At 38.7% G+C, this 21,562-nt stretch overlaps 1 protein-coding gene across 1 annotated transcript in view; it reads left to right on the top strand.

The window, feature by feature from the left end:
* The window catches only part of LOC136863628 (peroxisomal targeting signal 1 receptor), a 282,877-nt gene that overhangs the window by 90,370 nt on the left and 170,945 nt on the right, over positions 1-21,562 (top strand). Inside the window, exon 5 of the mRNA XM_067139995.2 lies at positions 13,143-13,263. Coding sequence (XP_066996096.2) covers positions 13,143-13,263 — 121 coding nt within the window. The remainder of the gene's footprint in view (positions 1-13,142; positions 13,264-21,562) is intronic.

Genomic DNA, 21,562 nt, shown 5'->3' on the forward strand with positions numbered 1-21,562 from the left:
TAAGATATCCTGAGTCCACCCTGCTTTCGCTCCCGTAAAGCAAAGTTGGTCTGAAAACAGATCGATGTAAAGATAGTTTTGTCTGGGAGGTGACTTCCTTCTTACAGAATACTGCTGATCGCAACTGCGAGCTCACTGCATCAGCTTTACTACATCTTGATTCAATCTCACTTACTATACTATATTACCATCCTGGGAGAACATACAACCTAAATACTTGAAATTATCGACCTGTTCTAGCTTTGTATCACCAATCTGATATTCAATTCTGTTGAATTTCTTACCTACTGACATCAATTTAGTCTTCGAGAGGCTAATTTTCATACCATACTCATTGCACCTATTTTCAAGTTCCAAGATATTAGACTGCAGGCTTTCGGCACAGTCTGCCATTAAGACCAAGTCGTCAGTATAGGCCAAACTGCTTACTACATTTCCACCTAACTGAATCCCTCCCTGCCATTTTATACCTTTCAGCAGATGATCCATGTAAACTACAAACAGCAAAGGTGAAAGATTACAGCCTTGTCTAACTCCTGTAAGTACCCTGAACCAAGAACTCATTCTACCATCAATTCTCACTGAAGCCCAATTGTCAACATAAATGCCTTTGATTGATTTTAATAATCTACCTTTAATTCCATAGTCCCCCAGTATAGTGAACATCTTTTCCCTCGGTACCCTGTCATATCCTTTCTCTAGATCTACGAACCATAAACACAACTGCCTAGTCCTCTCGTAGCATTTTCCAATTACCTGGCGCATACTGAAAATCTGATCCTGACAGCCTCTCTGCGGTCTGAAACCACACTGGTTTTCATCCAACTTCCTCTCAACGACTGATCGCACCCTCCCTTCCAAGATGCCAGTGAATACTTTGCCCGGTATACTAATCAATGAGATACCTCGATAGTTGTTGCAATCCTTCCTGTTCCCTTGCTTATAGATAGCTGCAATTACTGCTTTTGTCCAATCTGAAGGTACCTTACCAACACTCCACGCTAATTTCACTACTCTAGGAAGCCATTTCATCCTTGCCTTCCCACTATACTTCACCATTTCAGGTCTAATTTCATCTATTCCTGCTGCCTTATGACAATGGAGTTTATTTACTATCCTTTCCACTTCAGGTATAATTTCACCAACATCATTTTCCTCCTCCCCATGAGCTTGGCTGTTTGCAGCACCACCATGATGATTTCCTTTTACATTGAGAAGATGTTCAAAATATTACCTCCACCTCTCCAGTGATTCCCTGGGATCTATTGTGAGTTCACCTGAAATACTCAAAACACTCTTCATTTCCGTTTTCCCTCCCTTCCTAAGACTCTTTATTACTGTCCAGAAAGGTTTCCATGCTGCTTGACCTAGCCTTTCCAGGTTATTACCAAAATCTTCCCATGACTTCTTTTTGGATTTAACAACTATTTGTTTCGCTCTGTTTCTTTCATCTACGTACAAATCCCTGTCTGCCTCGGCCCTTGTTTGGAGCCATTTCTGATAAGCCTTCTTTTTACGTTTACAGGCTGCTCTCACTTCGTCATTCCACCAAGATGTTCGCCTTTTCCCATCTTTACACACAGTTGTTCCTAGGCATTCCCTTGCTGTTTCTACTACAGCATCCCTGTATGCCACCCATTCACTTTCTATATCCTGAACCTGCTTACTGTCTACTGTTCGAAACTTCTCACTAATCATATCCATGTACTTCTGTCTAATTTCCTCGTCCTGGAGATTTTCTACCCTTATTCGTTTGCAGACAGATTTCACTTTCTCTACCTAGGCCTAGAGATACTTAGTTCACTACAGATCAGATAGTGGTCTGTATCATCGAAAAATCCGCGAAAAACTTGTACATTCCTAACAGATTTCCTGAATTCAAAGTCTGTTAAGGTATAGTCTATTATGGATCTGGTACCCCTAGCCTCCCATGTGTAGCGGTGAATAGCCTTATGCTTGAAGAATGTATTCTTAACAGCTAAACCCATACTAGCACAGAAGTCCAGCAAACGCTTCCCATTCTCATTAGCTTCCATATCTTCCCCACATTTACCAATCACTCTTTCGTATCCTTCAGTTCTATTCCCAAATCTCGCATTGAAATTGCCCATTAGCACTATTCTATCCTTGCTGTTGACCCTGACTGCGATATCACTCACTGCTTCATAAAACTTGTCAACTTCATCCTCATCTGCACCCTCACATGGTGAATACACGGACACAATTCTTGTCCTAATTCCTCCAACTGACAAATCTACCCATATCATTCGCTCATTTACATGCCTAACAGAAACTATGTTGCGTGCAGTGGTATTCCTGATAAAGAGCCCCTACCCCAGACTCTGTCCTTCCATTTCTAACACCCGTCAAGTACACTTTATAATCTCCTATCTCTTCCTCGTTATCTCCCCTTACCCGAATATCACTTACTTCTAGCACATTCAGATGCATCCTCTTTGCTGACTCAGCCAGTTCTACCTTCTTTCTTCCATAAGCCCCATTAATATTGATAGCTCCCCATCGAATTCCATTTTGTTCGCCAAGTTGTTTAGAAGGAGTCCCTCGCCTGTCAAATCGGAGTGGGACTCCATTACTCCCATAGGTCCGAGGCTTGCTTAAAATGTTCTGAGCTCGGTAAATTCATGCAGCAGGATGCTACCCTACTTGCACATAGTCCAAGTGAGGACCTCTCCTCTAACGGGTTATGGACCACGGGTGAATTGTATAGTCCTAGCCGCCTGAGCACAAGGAGGGCCACGACTCAGAATATGTCCGAGATGCCCACTCCCATTCCATAGCAACTGGTATCCCGACTCTCAGGACCACTTACTAGGCCACTCAGCCGCTGCCCATGGTTCACGAACTAGGACGTGACTACAGTAACCCACAAACATGAACCATTTAATAATAATAATAATAATAATAATAATAATAATAATAATAATAATAATAATAATAATAATAATAATAATAAGGGAAGGGTATTAAACATCTCGTGATGTGGCATTGCCTTTTAAATTTCTTTGGATTTAGATTAGTTGAGAACAGTACAAGTAACGAGCTTTAACAGTTCCATTATAACATCCGTATTGACTTGAAATAAAGTTGAAAATATTTAGGAATGCACTCAAATATTCTATTTAAGGATCTTGTTCAGTACATGTTGTTACATTAAACTAGTACGTGTTTCATGCCCTAGGGGATATTATGAGTGAGAGTAATATACATATATACACCAAATACAAAAAACGAGATGTATAAAAATAGTGAGACACAAGTTAAGAATCATGAGATAAAACATAACATTTAAACTGGATGATAAATTGTGAGTGTTAAAATAAAGTCCTAAGTCCTCTTGTATTTCAAAATGTTACTTTTTCATTAAAAATAATCAGTATTGTTGGATCCATAAAATTCTTAATTCAGGACTTGAAGTCTGTTGATTACATTAAGGTACTAAATGTGATGCGATGTTTACATTAGTGGTGAGAATAACAATGTTGTTGACTAAATTTCCTCTGTGTTTAACATGCTGAATGCCCATAATAAATAGTTTTTTTAAAATTATAATTCGGAAACACTCCATGGGAATTTTTATACCAGTTCAAAGGGCGAGTTATTTCTTGATTTGAAGTCAAAACTAAATGTGTAGATAATATAATGGGTCGTGGGTCCTTGATTCGGGAATGTCTATAAGACAACGAGGAAAAAAAAAAAGTAAGGTGGAGAGGTCCAAAAATATTGAACAAACTACATGCAGTGGATGAGATTAAGGTACTTAAATCCTCTGTTGTTGGGCCCAATGAAAAATGTGAACTCACCAGTGTTGAGGTGTGCAATTATTGAGTTTGAACTATGTCTGTTAGAGCATTGAAAGAGGGGAGGCGGGAGGGCGTTGCGTGGGTGGGGAAACAAGCTGGGAAGTCTCTGAGCGAGTGCGGAGCTATGATTGGTGTTCCTTTTTATGTTCGTCCTTGATTAGTTTTTTTTGTATAAGATGTAAATCTGATTATTCATTTGTTCCCCGTGGGATTATTCCTATGGTCCAGATACATGAATATTACTTCATACACATTCAACTACTTTATTTAAGGTTTTCATGATTCTAAGGTCAGGATTTATATTTGTAATTACATGACTCATATCTGTCTTATGGTCGCTCATGGCTGAATATCTATTATATTTCTTGGCCTTTGCATGTTCTTGGTAGCTTGTGATGAAATTTCTCCCTGTCTAACCGATGTAAGTGGTGGTGCAATCTACACATTGCAGCTTATAGATGCCCCAAAGCCTGAGGCGCCAGGCGGATTTTCTGTCGGAAATTCATAGAACAGTCACTCGTCTGTTGTTCAGGATCATATCACGCACTCGTTCAATATTGGCATCAGTTACAACTGCAGATGGACGTCTGGATCTTTCCTCATCCTTCATGTTGGTGCGACCCCTTTTGAACTGTTCAATCCACTGGTAAACACTTCACTGTAGCAAAACATTGTTCCTGTATTGCGCTGAAAGTCTTCTATGAATTTCTGCTCCTGGTACACCCTCAGACCACAAAAAAATGAATTGCGAAACTCTGTTTTTCCTTGGTGCAAACAGAGAGTCGTGCGGCCATCTTTACGTCACAACAGCGCAAGCTGTCTGATGTGATAATGCTGGAACCTACCACAGATGTAGACAACTGTGGCATGTAGTGGCTGGTGAGCACACAACGCCATAGAGCCAACCTAAAGACAATTAGAGTAAAATTGCAGATACTTATTGAGTTGCCTACGTAGTTCCCTTTTCAGTTGCTTGATAGTGCTGTATATTCTCTACACAAATGCAGACAAAGCAATGTGAACTGTGTACCGGAAGTACGTGTATTCAGTTCCGTGATCTCTAAGACAATCTACAAATATCGATATTTACCGATTACAGCAGGTGGTGGTGTGGTCATAGCAGGACCGGTCATAGGTACAGCAGTGCGCATTATACTCTTTGGCAGTGCAAGTTCGCTACTGATGAAACTTTATCAACAAATGTCCAGCATTCAAGTATAAAAATGTCAAAAACTAAAGTCACAACAGTTTTTCTTAGTACCGAGGAATACTATGCTGAGATGTTCTATGTATCTGATGCTGCATGAAAAATTCTAATGTGTAAATGTAATGTTTATATTAAGTGAGAAAGAAATGATGCGTGCAATAAATACTGCAGGGAATTAGAATGTATAAAAAGAAGAGGAATGAAACAAATGAACATAATTCTAAGCGGCAAATAACAATCGGCGATACTCTACACGTGATACAAATTCTTATAATTTTGTTAATTACCACCTATTCAATGATTATAAGAATTTGTATCACAAGTAGATCTTCAATACAGACAAAGAAAATGAAATTTATAACCTGCAAGATACTCTACACATCGCAGAGAAGTTGAAAAGTGATAGAGAACAATTTGTAATAGACACAAGGAAAGCATTAATGCAAGCCAACATTCCTCTTCAGAAATTTGATAATCCTGGCATGAGAGAGTGGACGAACAAGTATGTAAATGTAAGATAAATAACGCTGTCTTTATTGTAAAATATGACTTTATTTGTAGGCCTGTTGTAAATAAATCACCAGGTCGAGTTATCAGTCAATCAGTCAATACTGATCTTCATTTAGGGCAGTCGCTCAGGAGACAAATTCCGTATCTGTTGTTTCCTAGCCTTTCTTAAATGATTTCAGAGAAATTGGAAATTTATTGAACATCTCCCTTGGTAAGTTATTCCAATCCCTAACTCCCCTTCCTATAAACAAATATTTGCCCCAATTTTTCCTCTTGAATTCCAACCTTATCTTCATATTGTGATCTTTCCTACTTTTAAAGACACCAGTCAAACTTATTCTACTAATGTCATTCTACGCCATCTCTCCACAGCTCGGAAATACCACTTATAAAACTATACCACTTAGTCGAGCAGCTCGTCTTCTTCCTACCAAGTCTTCCCAGCCCAAACTTTGCAACATTTTTGTAACGCTACTCTTTTGTCGGAAATCGCCCAGAACAAATCGAGCTGCTTTTCTTTGGATTTTTTCCCGTTCATGAATCAAGTAGTAATAATGTTATTGTTTTTACGTCCCACTAACTACTTTTCCAGTTTTCAGAGACTTGGAGATGCTGGAATGTTTTCTTTTATGCGCCAGTAGATCTACTGACGTATTTGAGCACTTTTAAATACCACCGGACTGAGCCAGCATCGAACCTGCCAACTTGGGTTCAAAAAGCCAGTGCCTTATCCGTCTGAGCTACACAACCCTGGCCGTGGTATTTAAAGGTGCTCAAATACGACGGCACCGTGTTGGTAGCTTTACTAGCATGTAAAAGAACTCCTGTGGGACAAAATTTTGGCTCTTCAGCATCTCCGAAAACCGTAAAACCAGAACATAAGTATTATAGTATTCCTGTATTCATTTCAACATTTTTTTTTGTACAGGCGCTGGTGACCTTTCACAGGAAAATATTTGCTGCCAAAAGTACATCCCACTTGTTAAAGCAGGATATAAAGAGGACAGGAAAGGAGCTGTGAGAAATAGAAAACTGATAATTTACTGCGATGAAACTACCAATCGAAAAGTGGTAGTCGTTTTCATAATACTGTTCCGTATACTTTGTTCAAAGTTATACGTTGCTTCAGTGAAAATTTTTCAGAATGTGGATTTGAAAGAGTGTTGTCAATCTATAAACAATGCAGTTGTGAAGTACTCTGCAGACTACAGTGTTGTTATTGGCATATCCCCTGACAGTGTTCCATATATGACAAAGTGTCTGCATACTCTCAAGGACTTAATTTCAGATGACTTGGTTCACATGCAGTGTTGGGCCCACAAACTAGATATCATAAATAAGCTTGTGCCCAGCTACTTCACCAGTCTGAATAAGTGCGTAAGTATGACTGAGAAAGTATTAAAAAATACCTGTAAGTGCAAGCATAGATATTTGAATTTCTTTCGGGGGAAATAAAATCACGGTGAGAAGACAGTCAAACCTTTCCCGATGTATTAACCTGCTGGGATTCCTGACTCGATCCAGCTGTCTATATACAAGAATATATCTGTGATCTGGTTGAGTACCTGAAAGAGTTAGATGATGTCAGTTATGCTGTAAAATATTTCAAGGATCTAAGCAGTAATGAGCAGTAGGCTATATTGTGTGAAGCTACCTGTGCTAAGAAACATTGAATGTCTGTATCTCAGTTTGTAACAGTACTAGAAAGTCACACTATCCAACTGCCCACAAACTCGCCCCTAAACTAGACATTATAGTTTGAGGTTTTGATTTGATCAGAAAGATAGTTTTAGGAGAAGAGACAAGTGTTGCCCTGAACTAGCTTTCAGGAAAAGGAAAATGTAGAGAAGAGAGAAAAATCAAGAATTTGGCAAGAATATTCACAGAAAAGCCAAAGAAAATGATCGAGCAGGACCCAGCTAGGAAAATATGAGGCGTGTTTTTTAAGTAAGTACCGTTTTGATAGAGGAAAATGTAATGCAATTTTTAAACAATTCTTTTTCTTTACTTGTAAGCCTGTGCCTTAAACTACTTCTCAACGTAAATTCCAGGCATATTAAGGCACTTGTCATATTGTGAAGCCAGCTTCTGAATTACATTCGCATAGTACTCTGTCGCATGATGTGCCAGCCACTGCCACGCGGTCCTTTTTATGTTGTAATAATTGTCATGGTGTTGACTTCCTAAATGCTTTTTCAGGCCCAGGAACAAGTGGTAGTCACTAGACACTATGTCACGACTGTACGGAGGATGATCAAATTGTCCTCAACCAAATGAAGCAATGAGGTCTCGGGTTCGATTAGCCGTGTGAGATCGCACGTTGTCATGAAGCAAAAGAATCCCCCTTGTGAGCATGACAAGCCGTTTGTTCTGGATTGCGTGAGCACAACTTCCAATAATCTAAGCATCCGACACAATTTCATAAAGAACACTCCTTGAAATTTCAGACATCTCATAACTTAATGACGAAATCTTAAAGCATCAGTTTTTTCAAACCTTAGCATCAACTTTTTGCATCAAGTCTTCAGTAATGACAGACGGTCGTCCACTACGCTTCTCGTCATGGACATTAGTACGACCTTCTTTAAATGCTCTAACCCATTTTCTTACCATTCCTTTGCTCATAGTATGTTCTCCATACACTTCACTAATCTGCCGATGAATTTCAACAGCCTTCATGGCATACTTCACACTTAGCAGGACCGTTAATTGTGAGAGACATTTTCAATACGCACAAACAAATGTAAATATGGTTGAATGCTTCCGTAATGGCATTTGTGGCTTGCCTGCAGACGTACATACTGAGCGCGAATGCTCTGAACGATGATCGAAGAGCTGCACCGGCCATATTTAAGAATGGTACTTACTTTAAAAACATGCTTTGTATTTCCAGTAACTGCGGGACTATTTTATCTTCTGAACGTGCTCAGCATGAAGTGAACTCTACTCTCGTGGACAGTGTGAAGAGCATTCCTATTCTTGCCAGCATATCCATGAACAGTTTCTTCCAGGGCTATATGGCTTTGAAAAATGCAGTGAAAGCACATCTGGGAAAGGAGAAGAAAGAAGACTTTGATAGTGAAGTTTTAGGAGGCTTAATAGTAGACTACAGTGAATTTGCATCCAAGTGTTGCAAGCATTATGGTTTCAGGCGTCTAATGTGGACAGCGAGAGGGGCTTCTTTACTTGCACAAAGATACTTTCTGATTATCGCACAACTCTGCATGTTGATAATGTTGAAACCATGCTTAGTTTGTACTTTGGAGACAAGTAATTCAATATGTAAAACAGTGTAGACTGTTAACAGGGCAAATCACGTAACTTCATTTGGAGGTATCGGTGATTTATATATTTATTTCTATAACATTTTGTATATTTGGTTCTGAGATATAATAACAAGATTTACCTCATACTATTAGGAAGATTTCACAAGAAACATCGGTCAGTATGACAATTTATTTCACTAAATACCTACCGAAATAGTGTCAGTTTTAACTCCAAAATCAACAGTTTTATTTCATCAAAAAACATGCCCCTTAAGCATTATTGATGGAAAACTCTCGTTGACTGAAGCAGAAGAATGGGCAACTCGATGTAGACATATGATTGAAGTAAAAAACATGTACTTTGAGAGTGATTAAGTGATGAAGCATCGGAGCGTGTTGTGGTAAATCTTGATAGTGATATTGACGCTAGTAGTATGGATTGTAGACAGGATGGAATGAGTGGTATTCATTCACTTTCCCAAGATGCAGAATAGGAAATGGGCAGTGTGTAAGTTAAGAACTTTTAATCTTGCATTATCTTTACTTGCTTTCACTTTATTCATTGTTTTCATTTATAATCCAGTCATACATGTTAATTTTAAACCCATGTTCTTGGTTGTGATTTCATGGATTTCATTACGAAACAAACAAAACTTTATGCTGTTGCTGCAGTGTACATGAACGTACTAGTGCAGAAAGTATGTGAAAACCAGTTTGAGGTTTAATATCTTCAGAATTTCGGGGGTAAACTTAATCAACTGAAACATTAAAATTATGGCATTTTCACATTGTTCAAATGGAAATATGCATATTAATCAGCAACGCTTCGGGCAGTAGAACAAGCAGAAAATGTGTGTGTTACCTCTTATGAGCAATTTTTAAGTTTTGGGGCCATATTTTAATTGCATATGTGCGCAGCATATCTGAATGTCGTAGTAGGAATTTTCACAAATAGCATAAATTTCCAGAGAGCTGTTGTTAATTTTGTGTATTTCTGTTATCTTCACACTTCGTGATCTGAGAAAGAAGCACTAATCACCGTTGACATCATGAGATGTTTGATATTACGATGAGGTTGTTCTTTAAAACGTGAAGATAACATATTTTATAGTAAATTTTATCTAAATGCTGGTAGTTTTGTCTCAGCCCATCCAGTTAACCCGTGACTGCTTGGAACATGCTGACAGTGAGCCACCAGACCCAAGTCCACCCATCGGTCCGTGCAGCATCCGTTGGCAGGCTCGTTCTGTGACACCTTTTTCTCTTTATCCCTGATGAGATATTTCTCTCGGCTTATTATTTTAATGTAACTGTCATTTAGACTTTACACAAAACTAGATAGTGGCCTCCATGGCTCAGGCAGCAGCACGCCGACCTCTCGCCGCTGGATACCGTGGTTCAAATCCCGGTCACTCCATGTGAGATTTGTGCTGGACAAAGTGGAGGCAGGACAGGTTTTCCTCTGGGTACTCCGGTTTTCCTTGTCATCTTTTATTCCAGCAACACTCTCCAATATCATTTCATTCATTTGTCAGTCGTTAATCATTGCCCCAGAGGAGTGCGACAGGTCTTGGCAGCCGGCACAATTCCTATCCTCGCCGCAAGGTGGGGGCTTCATTCCTGACCGGGTCGAATGACTGCAAATAGGCTGTGGGTTTTCATTTTTCTCACTGTTTATGAATAATAATCTTGAGTCTTCATTAAGATGTATGTCTCACACTTCTGAACAGAACTTTTTTTTTTGTAATTGGTAACGGGATTGTCTACAACAATTCACTGTAAATGCCTGTGTCTGGTAGAATTTCCAAGGTAACCAGCAAACTAACAGAAAGGGTTTTCTATTCTAATAAGACAACAACAAGGCTTCACGTCATTTTATTTACCCACAAAGTAATATACAACACCCATCACATTTAATAATAATACAATAATAATAATAATAATAATAATAATAATATTGGCTTTGATTTGTTGCTGCTGTCATGGTGCACAGTTCACAGCCTACTCACGTCAGTCTGACAGTTCTGGATGATATCCGCTGTCCACACACTCTGGTAGAACTCTGTTCACAGCCTCAAGCCAACATTCCAGTGTTGACTCCCACACTGCAACAGACACGACTCCCGCTCAGAGCTGGTCCCAGAGAGACAGCTCATGATGATGGGCATACAGAACAAGTCCTCAGTTCTACAGATGGACACTCCAACAGACTGATACACTGAGCTCAGGCTGTAATTTTCATATTAAACCCGTGACTGTAGCACTCGTCGGTCTTCTTCGCTCACTTGCTGAGGATCACCTGTGACTTATTATATATACCTCGGCCCACCCCATCTGGATGCTTCCAGAAGAGATACGCCTCCCAGAGTCTTCCCAAAGACGAATACTCTTGGCACACCATCCAGAGTCTTCGGTAATGCCAGAGGCCTCCAGTGAGGGAGTAGGAGTAGTAGTAAGGAGAGGGTGGACCTTCCTTGGAGATGTGTATGCGATTGGAGCTGGCCACCTTGCACCCCTTTCCATAGCTGTACATTGGTATGGCGGACGTAGAGGCTGCGCATGCTGCAATATATGACTATAACTGATAGTAACAAAGTGTTATTCCTGTTTGCAAATGGGTGCCCTCTTTGAAGTATTTAAAACTCTTGTGTTTTCAGACATTATGATTGAATATTGAGGACTCAACCATAGCCTAGTTGTAGACACTTAGAATGTTCTGGACACCCTGATCATCAGACGATATTTACAATTAAAAGCTTACAAAAGAACATTGTTCAGAGCATCCTTTGAAGATTCTTTCACATTTCTTCTATGAAGAAAATTACATTAGTATACAGTACATGTTTAAAAAATATTTTGAGTAATATATGTTGTTAAAGTTAAAAAATATAATGCATTGACATCATATGAGGCCCCGTGGTGTAGGGGTAGCGTGCCTGCCTCTTACCCGGAAGCCCCGGGTTTGATTTCTGGCCAGGTCAGGGATTTTTACCTGGACCTGAGGGCTGGTTCGAGGTCCACTCAGCCTACGTGATTAGAATTGAGGAGCTATCTGACGGTGAGATAGCGGTCCCGGTCTAGATAGCCAAGAATAACGGCTGAGAGGATTTGTCGTGCTGACCACATGACACCTCGTAATCTGCAGGCTTTCGGGCTAAGCAGCGGTCGCTTGGTAGGTCAAGGCCCTTCAAGGGCTGTAGTGCCATGGAGTTTGGTTTGGTTTTTTAATTGATATATTCATGAATATAAAGTCAACTATTTATAATTTAAGTTATAAGACAATGCAACCTCTGCTCCTCTTTATTTACATTGAAAGACCACTGTATTTTCATTTCCTTTTACTTCTAAAAGTGTTACAACTGTCCCTAAATTCATTTGTCTCAAAATTACATTTTGCTGGTGTCAAACAAGAAATACAGTAAATAGTAAAATTTGCATTGATGTACAATCATCAAACAAGAAATACAGTAAATAGCAAAATGTTCATATATGTACCATCATAATCCAGGGGGAAAGTAAGAAAAACAGGGACAAAATTGAATGCTTGCTCAAAACTAGTGCAAATGAGTTGCAAATCTCTCATGGGACACTTCAACTTCACTAAGTGTGAGATGTTGCAGATCCAGTTGCATCACTCACTCACTCACTCACTCACTCACTCACTCACTCACTTTCTCCCTGCAATCTGGAATTTAAAAAAATTGAAAATGTATCCCTTAATTGTGGGCTTCACTAAATCAAACAGATAATTTTGTATCGTGCAGTGTTTCATATCTGTGGAAATGTTGACCTTTTTATAGGACATTTTTGTGCATACAAGTCCTATGTTTAATGATCATTCTTTAGGTTCAGCATGATTCTTACACCTTTCCATGTGTCACAATAGGTACAATGTGGAATGTGGCCTTGTCCTACACAAGCAAAGTAGAAATATATATGTATGTGGAATGTAATTTAGGACTCTAGGCTGAATTGCATTATCATGTACTAAACTTTAAACTTCTATCATCATCATCATCATCATCATAATCACCATCTTTCTATCTGGCCATTCTTATTCTTGCTTTCATTTTTCTGTGGGCTAGACCAGTGGACTGCTGCTTGTGATCTCATTCTTTGAAGGGGACAGTGATTTCTTCTCATGTTTCTCTTAAATGAGGCTTTAAAGTTTTCAGATTGATCATCAGAAATTTGAGTATAATTTATTCAGTCATTAAATAATTCATTCACTTGTGTACCTAATGAAACTATGTATGATTCAGACCTCTGTGAATGAGTGTTATAATTTTAGATTCCATATTTGGAATGTTGTTACTCATAAAAATGACATGTTTTCAGAGACATTGATGAAAATTGGTTGCAAGAAAGTGAGGCTGATGAAGAAAGACAAGGTAGCTTGCAGGAGTTGGCAAAGATGTTCTTAAATTCTGTAGATGATCCTAAATTGAAAGGTTCTAAGGTAAGAATATGGTTCCTCTGAAGTCCATATATTGCCTTGATGTGAGATTAAGGATGTCCTGTTGAATTCCAAGGTGCTGTTGGTGTATCTTCATAACATATGCATTTAATAAGATACTATGTTTTTTAAATTCAGTAATTGTGGCAATATTTTCTGCTGCTGAGAACATGGAAGAACTCTAATGAACTTCTGGTTATTAAATGCCATGGATGAAATGTAATGAACTTATGGTTATTAAATTCCAGCTTGTCATTTTGAGAAATTAAACTAGATAACAGGATTATGGAGGAGAGAAGAAGCAGATCTGTGGACTTTTGTATTAATTATTTTCAAAAATGTTTTATGCAGTGGTTGCATAACAGATTTTTGGGGCACCGCGTATTATTTGACTTACCTTGTTATAAAAATGTGGAACTTCAGTTCACTGTTTATCTGATATGAGTCAAGTTACCAATGACACTTAGTAGTGATTGGTGTGAAAATCGAGAAATTAATGTAATGAGTAATAAAGGAAAGGAGTTGGAAATTTTAGTGGAAGCATTGTTAATAATACTGTATGACCTCCAGAGAGGCCTTGATTCAGGTCTTATGAATCGATGTGCATGGGCAATCTACGCGTCTGTGAGGATGCGACCCTACTTAGGATGAAATCTAAAATTAAAGAAGGCACAAACACTCCATCCCTGAGCCAGAGAAAGTAACCAATGAAGGTTAACATCCTTGACCTGGCTGGGAGTCAAACCTAGGATACCCTTGTACCAAAGCCCAGCACGTTAACCAGTTAGCCACAGAATCAGACAGAAGCATAGCTAATTACTAGACTTGAGTACTGCAGCATTGTACAATGAAACACGGCTGTTTGTTGGTATGGTGTAAATGAAGTAACAAAACCATGAAGTCATTTTATGACTATTGAAACAATGCATTCAGCTTCAGAACATTAAATTATGGATGAATATATGCTAAGGTTGTAAGTGGTGATACTAACACTTGAAACTGTGGTTTTGTTTGGTAAACATCTTTACAGCTGAGAGAATATAAATCTTCACTTGGAAAAAGCTTAAGATACCTTCATGTGTCTTTGATTTATACAACCACAACAAGAGCTGTAAGAGTAAGTGGAAACATAGAGAGACTGTTAAAAAAGGATATATTAACAAATGACTGATGCAGGATGGTGTGCTATGTAGACCTAACCTTGGAAATAAATGTCAATACGTAATTTGAAGTACTGGTATACAGAATGAATTTGAAATAGGTTTGAAGTTTCTTAGGAAGTGAACTGGGAAGTCCCCTTTAGAAACTATAGCTACATTTCTGAATTGAGGTGATATTTTCCATCCCCAAAAATTTGAATATATCTTCTACTTCAATTTTCATTTTACTAAGTGTTGGGAGTCGGTCTTTATTTTCTATATGCCAATAAGAATTTAAATAGCTTTGAGAAATATTATCGTATGAATTGTTGTGGTAAAACATCATTTTTAAGGGCCGAAGCAAGAACTTTTGTGAATCCCTAATGTTGACATTGTTATGTCTTGCTCGCAGATCGTTTTCATCAGCCTGGTGGAGCAACTGAATCAAGGAAGTGTGATGACCTAATTCAACTTCTGTTAGGGATTTCAGTGAAACAGAATCATTCTGTCTCATATCAGCAAAATAAACAAAGCTTCCACCGACTGAACCTAACTAGGAGTACATGGTTGGGAACTCAAACCTTTCTAAATACCATTGCTAATTTTTTAATTATATGTAGTTGAGGATTGTAGTTTGTCTACTGTTGGACATTGTGAATTTTTTTTTTTGCTAGGGGCTTTACGTCGCACCGACACAGATAGGGCTTATGGCAACGATGGGATAGGAAAGGCCTAGGAGTTGGAAGGAAGCGGCCGTGGCCTTAATTAAGGTACAGCCCAAGCATTTGCCTGGTGTGAAAATGGGAAACCACGGAAAACCATCTTCAGGGCTGCCGATAGTGGGATTCGAACCTACTATTTCCCGGATGCAAGCTCACAGCCGCGCGCCTCTATGCACACGGCCAACTCGCCCGGTTGAAATGATTTTTAACACATCGAGAAACTGGACAACATGCATAAGCTGCAGCTCATCTCTATTCAATAAATTTCCTTCATTGATAACATCCATATCATGGAAAGTTCATTTCTGCCACACTGAAATTGACGAATGTTTAAAAAATTCCTAACTATAAGGACAGTTACACAATGTTAAGTTTGAGTTCTACAAGCCAAGGAAGAGATTTAGGATATTACTGCAGACAATCCAGCAGAAAGCATGTGAAACATCATTATATTGTGTTGGTATGTCTCAGTTTGTGGCTCAATGCATTATGAGGGAGCAATTGCTGTATGCTCATCGCTGTTGTCAATTACAGTACTCTAGTCCTGATAATTACACGGAAGGAAGAGAATTTTTTAAGTGGTGTGTGGGGAATATGTCATTCTGATTTTTTTATTTTCGTCAGCATTCCTGTAATATCAATGCTATGTTTACACATGCTGGTGTATGAAACTCCATAATGCACATTTATGGCAAAAAATGAACATACCGTATTTACTGAAATATCAGCCACATCCCTAACTTTTGACGTAAATATTCATTTAAGCTTTTGCCCCGATTAAGACCCACACGTCCAATTCATGGGCTTTGTGCTAGAATGTGCAGCTGCAGTAACAAAAGGAAAGGGCCACTGCCATACACAATCTGAACTTGTCCATTGTCGAGCTTGGTAGTAAATATGTCATAGGAAAGGTTAACAGCTAAAAGTGGTGAAGTGTGAAGTTTGTGGAAGAAAATGGTAAAAGAAGAACAGGCTGTAAATGTTCTGTTCACAAAAAACAAGAGAGGAATTCGAGAAATCAGCAAGTGGAATTAAAAAAACACTAGTTCATCCAGGTATGCTTTTGTGGACAAATCAGCCAAGATTGTCAGGTGTTGAGGAAGCATTACTGGGATAGGTGAGAGAGATGTGGAACATCGGTTGTTGTGTATCCCATACAATGTCACTATTAAAATTATGGGAAATTGCACATTCCCACATTATTCTGGGAAACTTATTCAAGGCAAGTAGCGGTTGGGTGATTGTGTTTATGCAGCGCAATAACCTTTCATTGCATCTAAAAACATATTTGTGCAAAAACCTGCCTAAAGACTTCACTGGTAAAGTTTCAGAGAAACATGTGATCAGGTTAAGGCACCACAACTCATACTTATTCATGCAGATTGGCAGTGCTGACCAAACCCCTATGTATTTTGACATGCCAAGCAACACTGTCTGAGAAGGGTGTTGCAGGTGTTCTAATCAAAATTATCAGCACCGAAAAGTTACGTTGTACGGTACTACCAGTGGCTGTAAACTACCTCTGTACGTAATATTTGAACACAAGGCATTACCAAAGAACATCGCGTTCCCGACAGGTATCGACGATGTGCTGAGATAAAAGGCTGGATGGATGGATGAGAAAATGATTTGCGACTGGGTAGTACCCGTGTGGCGGTGTGAAGAGGTGGCATGCTGATAGGAAAGCCTTGTGCTGGACAGCTTTAAAGGCCACCTTGTTGATGTTGCATCCGTTGCTCCTGTTGATCTGTCAGTGGATCATTCAGGCTTGGGGTAACATATCAAAAGAGATTGCTTGAAAGAGCTTGATGAAAACTGGAATTTCCAATGCACTGAACATGCTATACAGAATAACATAAAAGGGAATGATTCAGAGTGTGACAAGGACATAGATGGATGTGAACTAGACACTCTTCTAGCGATTCTGAGTAAGCGTTCATACAGAGTTTTTAAAAAACTGAATTATATTAGTGCTGTATGATTATACGTATTTTTTCCCTCAATTTTTTTAAATGTAAACATTCTAGCCCTTCTGCAATGATGAAGTGTTGAGAAGTTATGAATAGAATGTAAACTAATGAATAGCCTCTTTGTACAGTTTCTGTGTGTTTTACAATAAAATCTTTTGGGTGTATCTGATGAAAATATTTTGAGAGATAAGATCAACAAGACATCAACACTCATTTCATAAAGTATGCATTATCATGTTAAACTTAACAGTATTGATTACTTTTGTGTGTTATTGACAATGATTTATTAGTAACGTGATGTTCATAAATGCGTGGTGCACTGCCAGCTCAGTCGGGGGATGTGATCGAGGTCATACTGGTGTGGCGACAGCAGACGATGCATTCCCCCACTCCTGCCAGCATTTCTGATAGCACGATGCTGGGCGACCTTCGTGATGGGGTGAAAGACAAATTGCAGACCAGGCACTAAGAAACCAGCTGATGCAGGAACACAGCATGCACATCTCCTAGAAGTTAATCAGGCTGACTAAAAATTTGACATCAGATTTGTGATTTAAAAATATTAAGCATAGGAAGTTTAGGAAAATACTTGTTTTGTTTGAATGCGTATATGTAAAGGCTGGTAGTAGATGTGTCTGAATTATGACCATTGAAGCCTTCTGGTGAAGTTCTACCTTGCCTATTTTTTTCCTTTTTTGCCATTTGTGCCTTTTTTTTACATATACATTTTTACTTTCTTTGAGTACACTTAACAATATTTAATCATTTTGAAGTTCAGAACTAGGAATTGGCATTTCTTGTAGTATCCGTAGATTTGGGACACCCTGTTGCAATAGAATTTGTCTGTGTTTGGCCGGTGTTTGTTATCAGTTCATAGAAGGTTTTGGTGCAGCCTCCATTTCACCCTATCCTGTGTTAAACTTTTCATTTCTATGTAACTACAGTAAAACCTCGTTAATTCGAAGTCGTTGGGACTCAAAAATCGGACTTCAAATTACGTGATTTCGAATTAACCGCCAATTCGCAATTCAGGAGTACCAACCCTTGCCGCATTACTAAATATTCTAAGGCCCGTTACTGCATGCAGTTAACCTTGATTCACAGTTTATACCTTTCAAATGCCATTAAAAAAGAACTATTTCCAAAATGTATCCAAGAAGGTGCATTTACAGTATTCAAATAATGCACTCGGATTTCTCACTGGTAAACATAACCTCACACAACGAAGGAAAAAAAAAAAAAAGCACGATTCAAAGATGAGGATAAATCTATGCTGACTCCCATGTGCAAGTGCTTTATTAATTGGATTACTATACTGTATGCATTTTAGATGCCTTGTATTTACACAGAAAGTAACCGATGCCCTTAAAATAGAACTTTCCTATGACTCTATCCTTGTACGATTTCCTGCCATGCCACTTCTCTCGTACTTCAGAAATGTAAACACTTGCCGTGTCACAAAGTATTCTAAGACCCATTAATACATGCAATCACCTCGATTCACAGTTTAAACCTTTCAAATGCCATGGAAAAAACTATTTCCGAAATGTATCCAACAAGGAGCATTTACAATGTTCAAATAATTCACTTGGATAAATCACTGACAAACATAACCTCACGCAATGAATGGAAAAAAAAATCACACAATTCAAAGACGAGAATAAATTGTGCCGGTTCCCCTGAGCAAATGCATTATCTTTTTGGATTTCTGTACTGTTTGCATTTTTAGATGCTTTGTACTGGCATGGAAAGTGCCCGATGCCCTTAAAAGCTTATCGAACTTTCCTATGACGAGGCGATACAGTATCTCGCGCCCGTGTGCATTGCAACACACTACTATGACCCCCATCCCTCACCCTTGTACAATTTTTTCCGGCTGGCAATTTCTCCTTTAAAGCCATAAGACCGTTTGGGCTCGCATTAAAATAAAGGAATGCAGTTTTACCGGCAATGACAATATTGTTCGGTGCCTACGAATTTATTATATGAGCCACGTTTTTTCGTCAACTGTCGGCATCGCCAGTGTTTGCGGATTCTGTTTTCCCGCACACTGCCTGTCGCATGATATTGCGGCGTTCCTTAAAAGGTTGAATACAAAAGAATTCCGATTTCATTCAACTTAGCAATCATCAAGCGCACTGTAGACCCACCGAAGTGAGTGTAAGTGCGGAAAGTTACCCCTCCACGTTCCGGAAGGCGGAAGCGGATAAATTTCGAGTTGAAATTACTCTGTAACATACTATTGTTTTAAAATGTAAAGGCAGTTTCGAATTAAAAGTCTGAATTTCGGTAATGGGGCCGACATTGTACTTCAAATTACGAATTATCCGTATTTCAAATTAAACAATTGAAATAACATGCAAAACTGTGTCTCATGTTTCCGGGAATGAGAGCTTCTTCGAATTAGGCGGGATTTTGAATTAACCGATTTCGAATTATCGAGGTTCTACTGTACTACATTCAACATCTGCTCTGATCTGTTTGACATATCTACCCCTACTGTTCTTAGCACCTGCATTTCCCTCAAAAGCTAACTGAACAAGTCCTCTGGGTGTCTTAACATATGTCCTATCATTCTCTCTCTTCTAGTCATATTTAGTGAAATTGAACTCGCACCAGTTTGATTAATTATTCCTTCATTCATGATTTGATCTGTCCATCTCACATTCAGCATTCTTTTGTAACCACATTTCAAAAGCTTCCATTCTCTTTCTTTCTGAGCTAGTTGTCATCCATTTTTCACTTCCATACAATGCCAAGCTACAGATGAAAATCTTCAAAAACATCTTTCTAATTCCAATATTAGTGTTTGAAGTAAGCTCTTAAAAATATTAAGAAAGGCTTTCCTTGCTTGTGTAAGTCTGCATTTTATGTCTTCCTTACGTGTGCCATAATAAGATACTTTACTACCCAAATAACAACATACATCTGCTTCCTTTAAGACTTCATTTCTTAACATATTATTTCCTGCATCACCTGACTTTGTTCAGCTGCACTCCATTACTTTCGTTTTTGGACTTGTTTATTTTCATTTTGTATTCCTTCTCCAAGATTCTGTCCATACCATTCAGGAATTTCACCAGATCTTCTGCATACTCAGATTAAAAAAAAACAGCAGCAGCAAATCTCGGGGTTTTGATTTCCTCTTGTTGGATGTGATCCCCTTTTCAAATTCCTCCTTGATTTCCTTTACTGCCTGTTCTATATAAATATTTAAAGGGGAAAGGGGGTAGGGGAACTGCGGCCTTGCTTCACTCCTTTCTAGATTCCTGCTGCTTTTTCAAAACCGTTGATTCTTAGCACTGCAGACTGATTTTTGTACAGATTGTAGATAATTCTTCTTGCTTGGTATCTGATCAGGATCACCCTCAGGATCTCAAATAGCTTGGTCGTATCAGTACTATCGAATGCCTTTTCTAGATCTACGAACGCTATGTATATGGACTTGTCCTCCTTAATTCAGTCCTCTTAAGATCAGACATAAATTCAGGATTGCTATGTGTGTTCCTACATTTCTTCTGAAGCCAAATTGATCTTCTCCCTACTCAGATTCAAATTGTCTTTTCATTCTTCTGTAATTAATACATATTAAATTTTTGGAAGTGTGAGATACTAAACTAATGGTGCGGTAGTTTTCACAATTGTCAGCACAGACATTCTTGGGAATAGGTATAACAGCATTCTGCCTAAAATCGTATGGCACTTCTGCTTATCATACATCTTGGACACTAAATGGAATAAACTTGCCATGCTGGTTTCTCTTAAGGCAGTTTGTCATTCTGGGAGTATGTCATCAATTCCAGGTACCTTGTTTCTATTTAGGTCTCTCAAAGCTCTCCTATTTAGGTCTCTCAAAGTTCTGTCGAATTCTGACCTCAAAATTGGGTCTCCCATTTCATCAGCATCAGCAGCTTCTTCTTGTTTGGAATATTATCATCTACTTCTTTCTCTTGATACAACTGTTAGATATGTTCCTGCCATCTTTCTGCCTCTTCTTTCTCTTAGGCGCCGTTCACACTAAGGCGATATAAGATAAGTGATATGTAGTAAGGAATATATTGCGACGGTATATTGCTAGGAAGGTTCATGACACTGGGCGATCAATCGGCGCGACCTAGGTGATAAAAATTTGTTGGGAACACAATTCTCCCTACATCAGTTACAAATATGAGTTCAAGTGAGGAATACGTTGCAGTGGCTTATTGGTTCAGGCGTAGGATGAGAAGGAAAAGGAAATACTGGGTACATCCCTACAATCTTATCAATGTGCACCATAGCTCGGCTGTTGTTTCTTGAGAGCTGTCTCAACATGAATCAAAATTCAGGGAGTTTTATCGAATGAATCCTGAAAACTTTCATCTTCTGAAAAGCCTAGTGTCACGAACCCTTGAAATAAAAGATACACACTTTAGTAAGGCAATTTCTTCAGAGGAAAAACTTCTGATTACTATAAGGTAAGCAGATATGAATA

Source organism: Anabrus simplex, chromosome 2, assembly GCF_040414725.1.
Source record: "Anabrus simplex isolate iqAnaSimp1 chromosome 2, ASM4041472v1, whole genome shotgun sequence".
In the NCBI taxonomy this organism is placed as follows: Eukaryota; Metazoa; Arthropoda; class Insecta; order Orthoptera; family Tettigoniidae; genus Anabrus; species Anabrus simplex.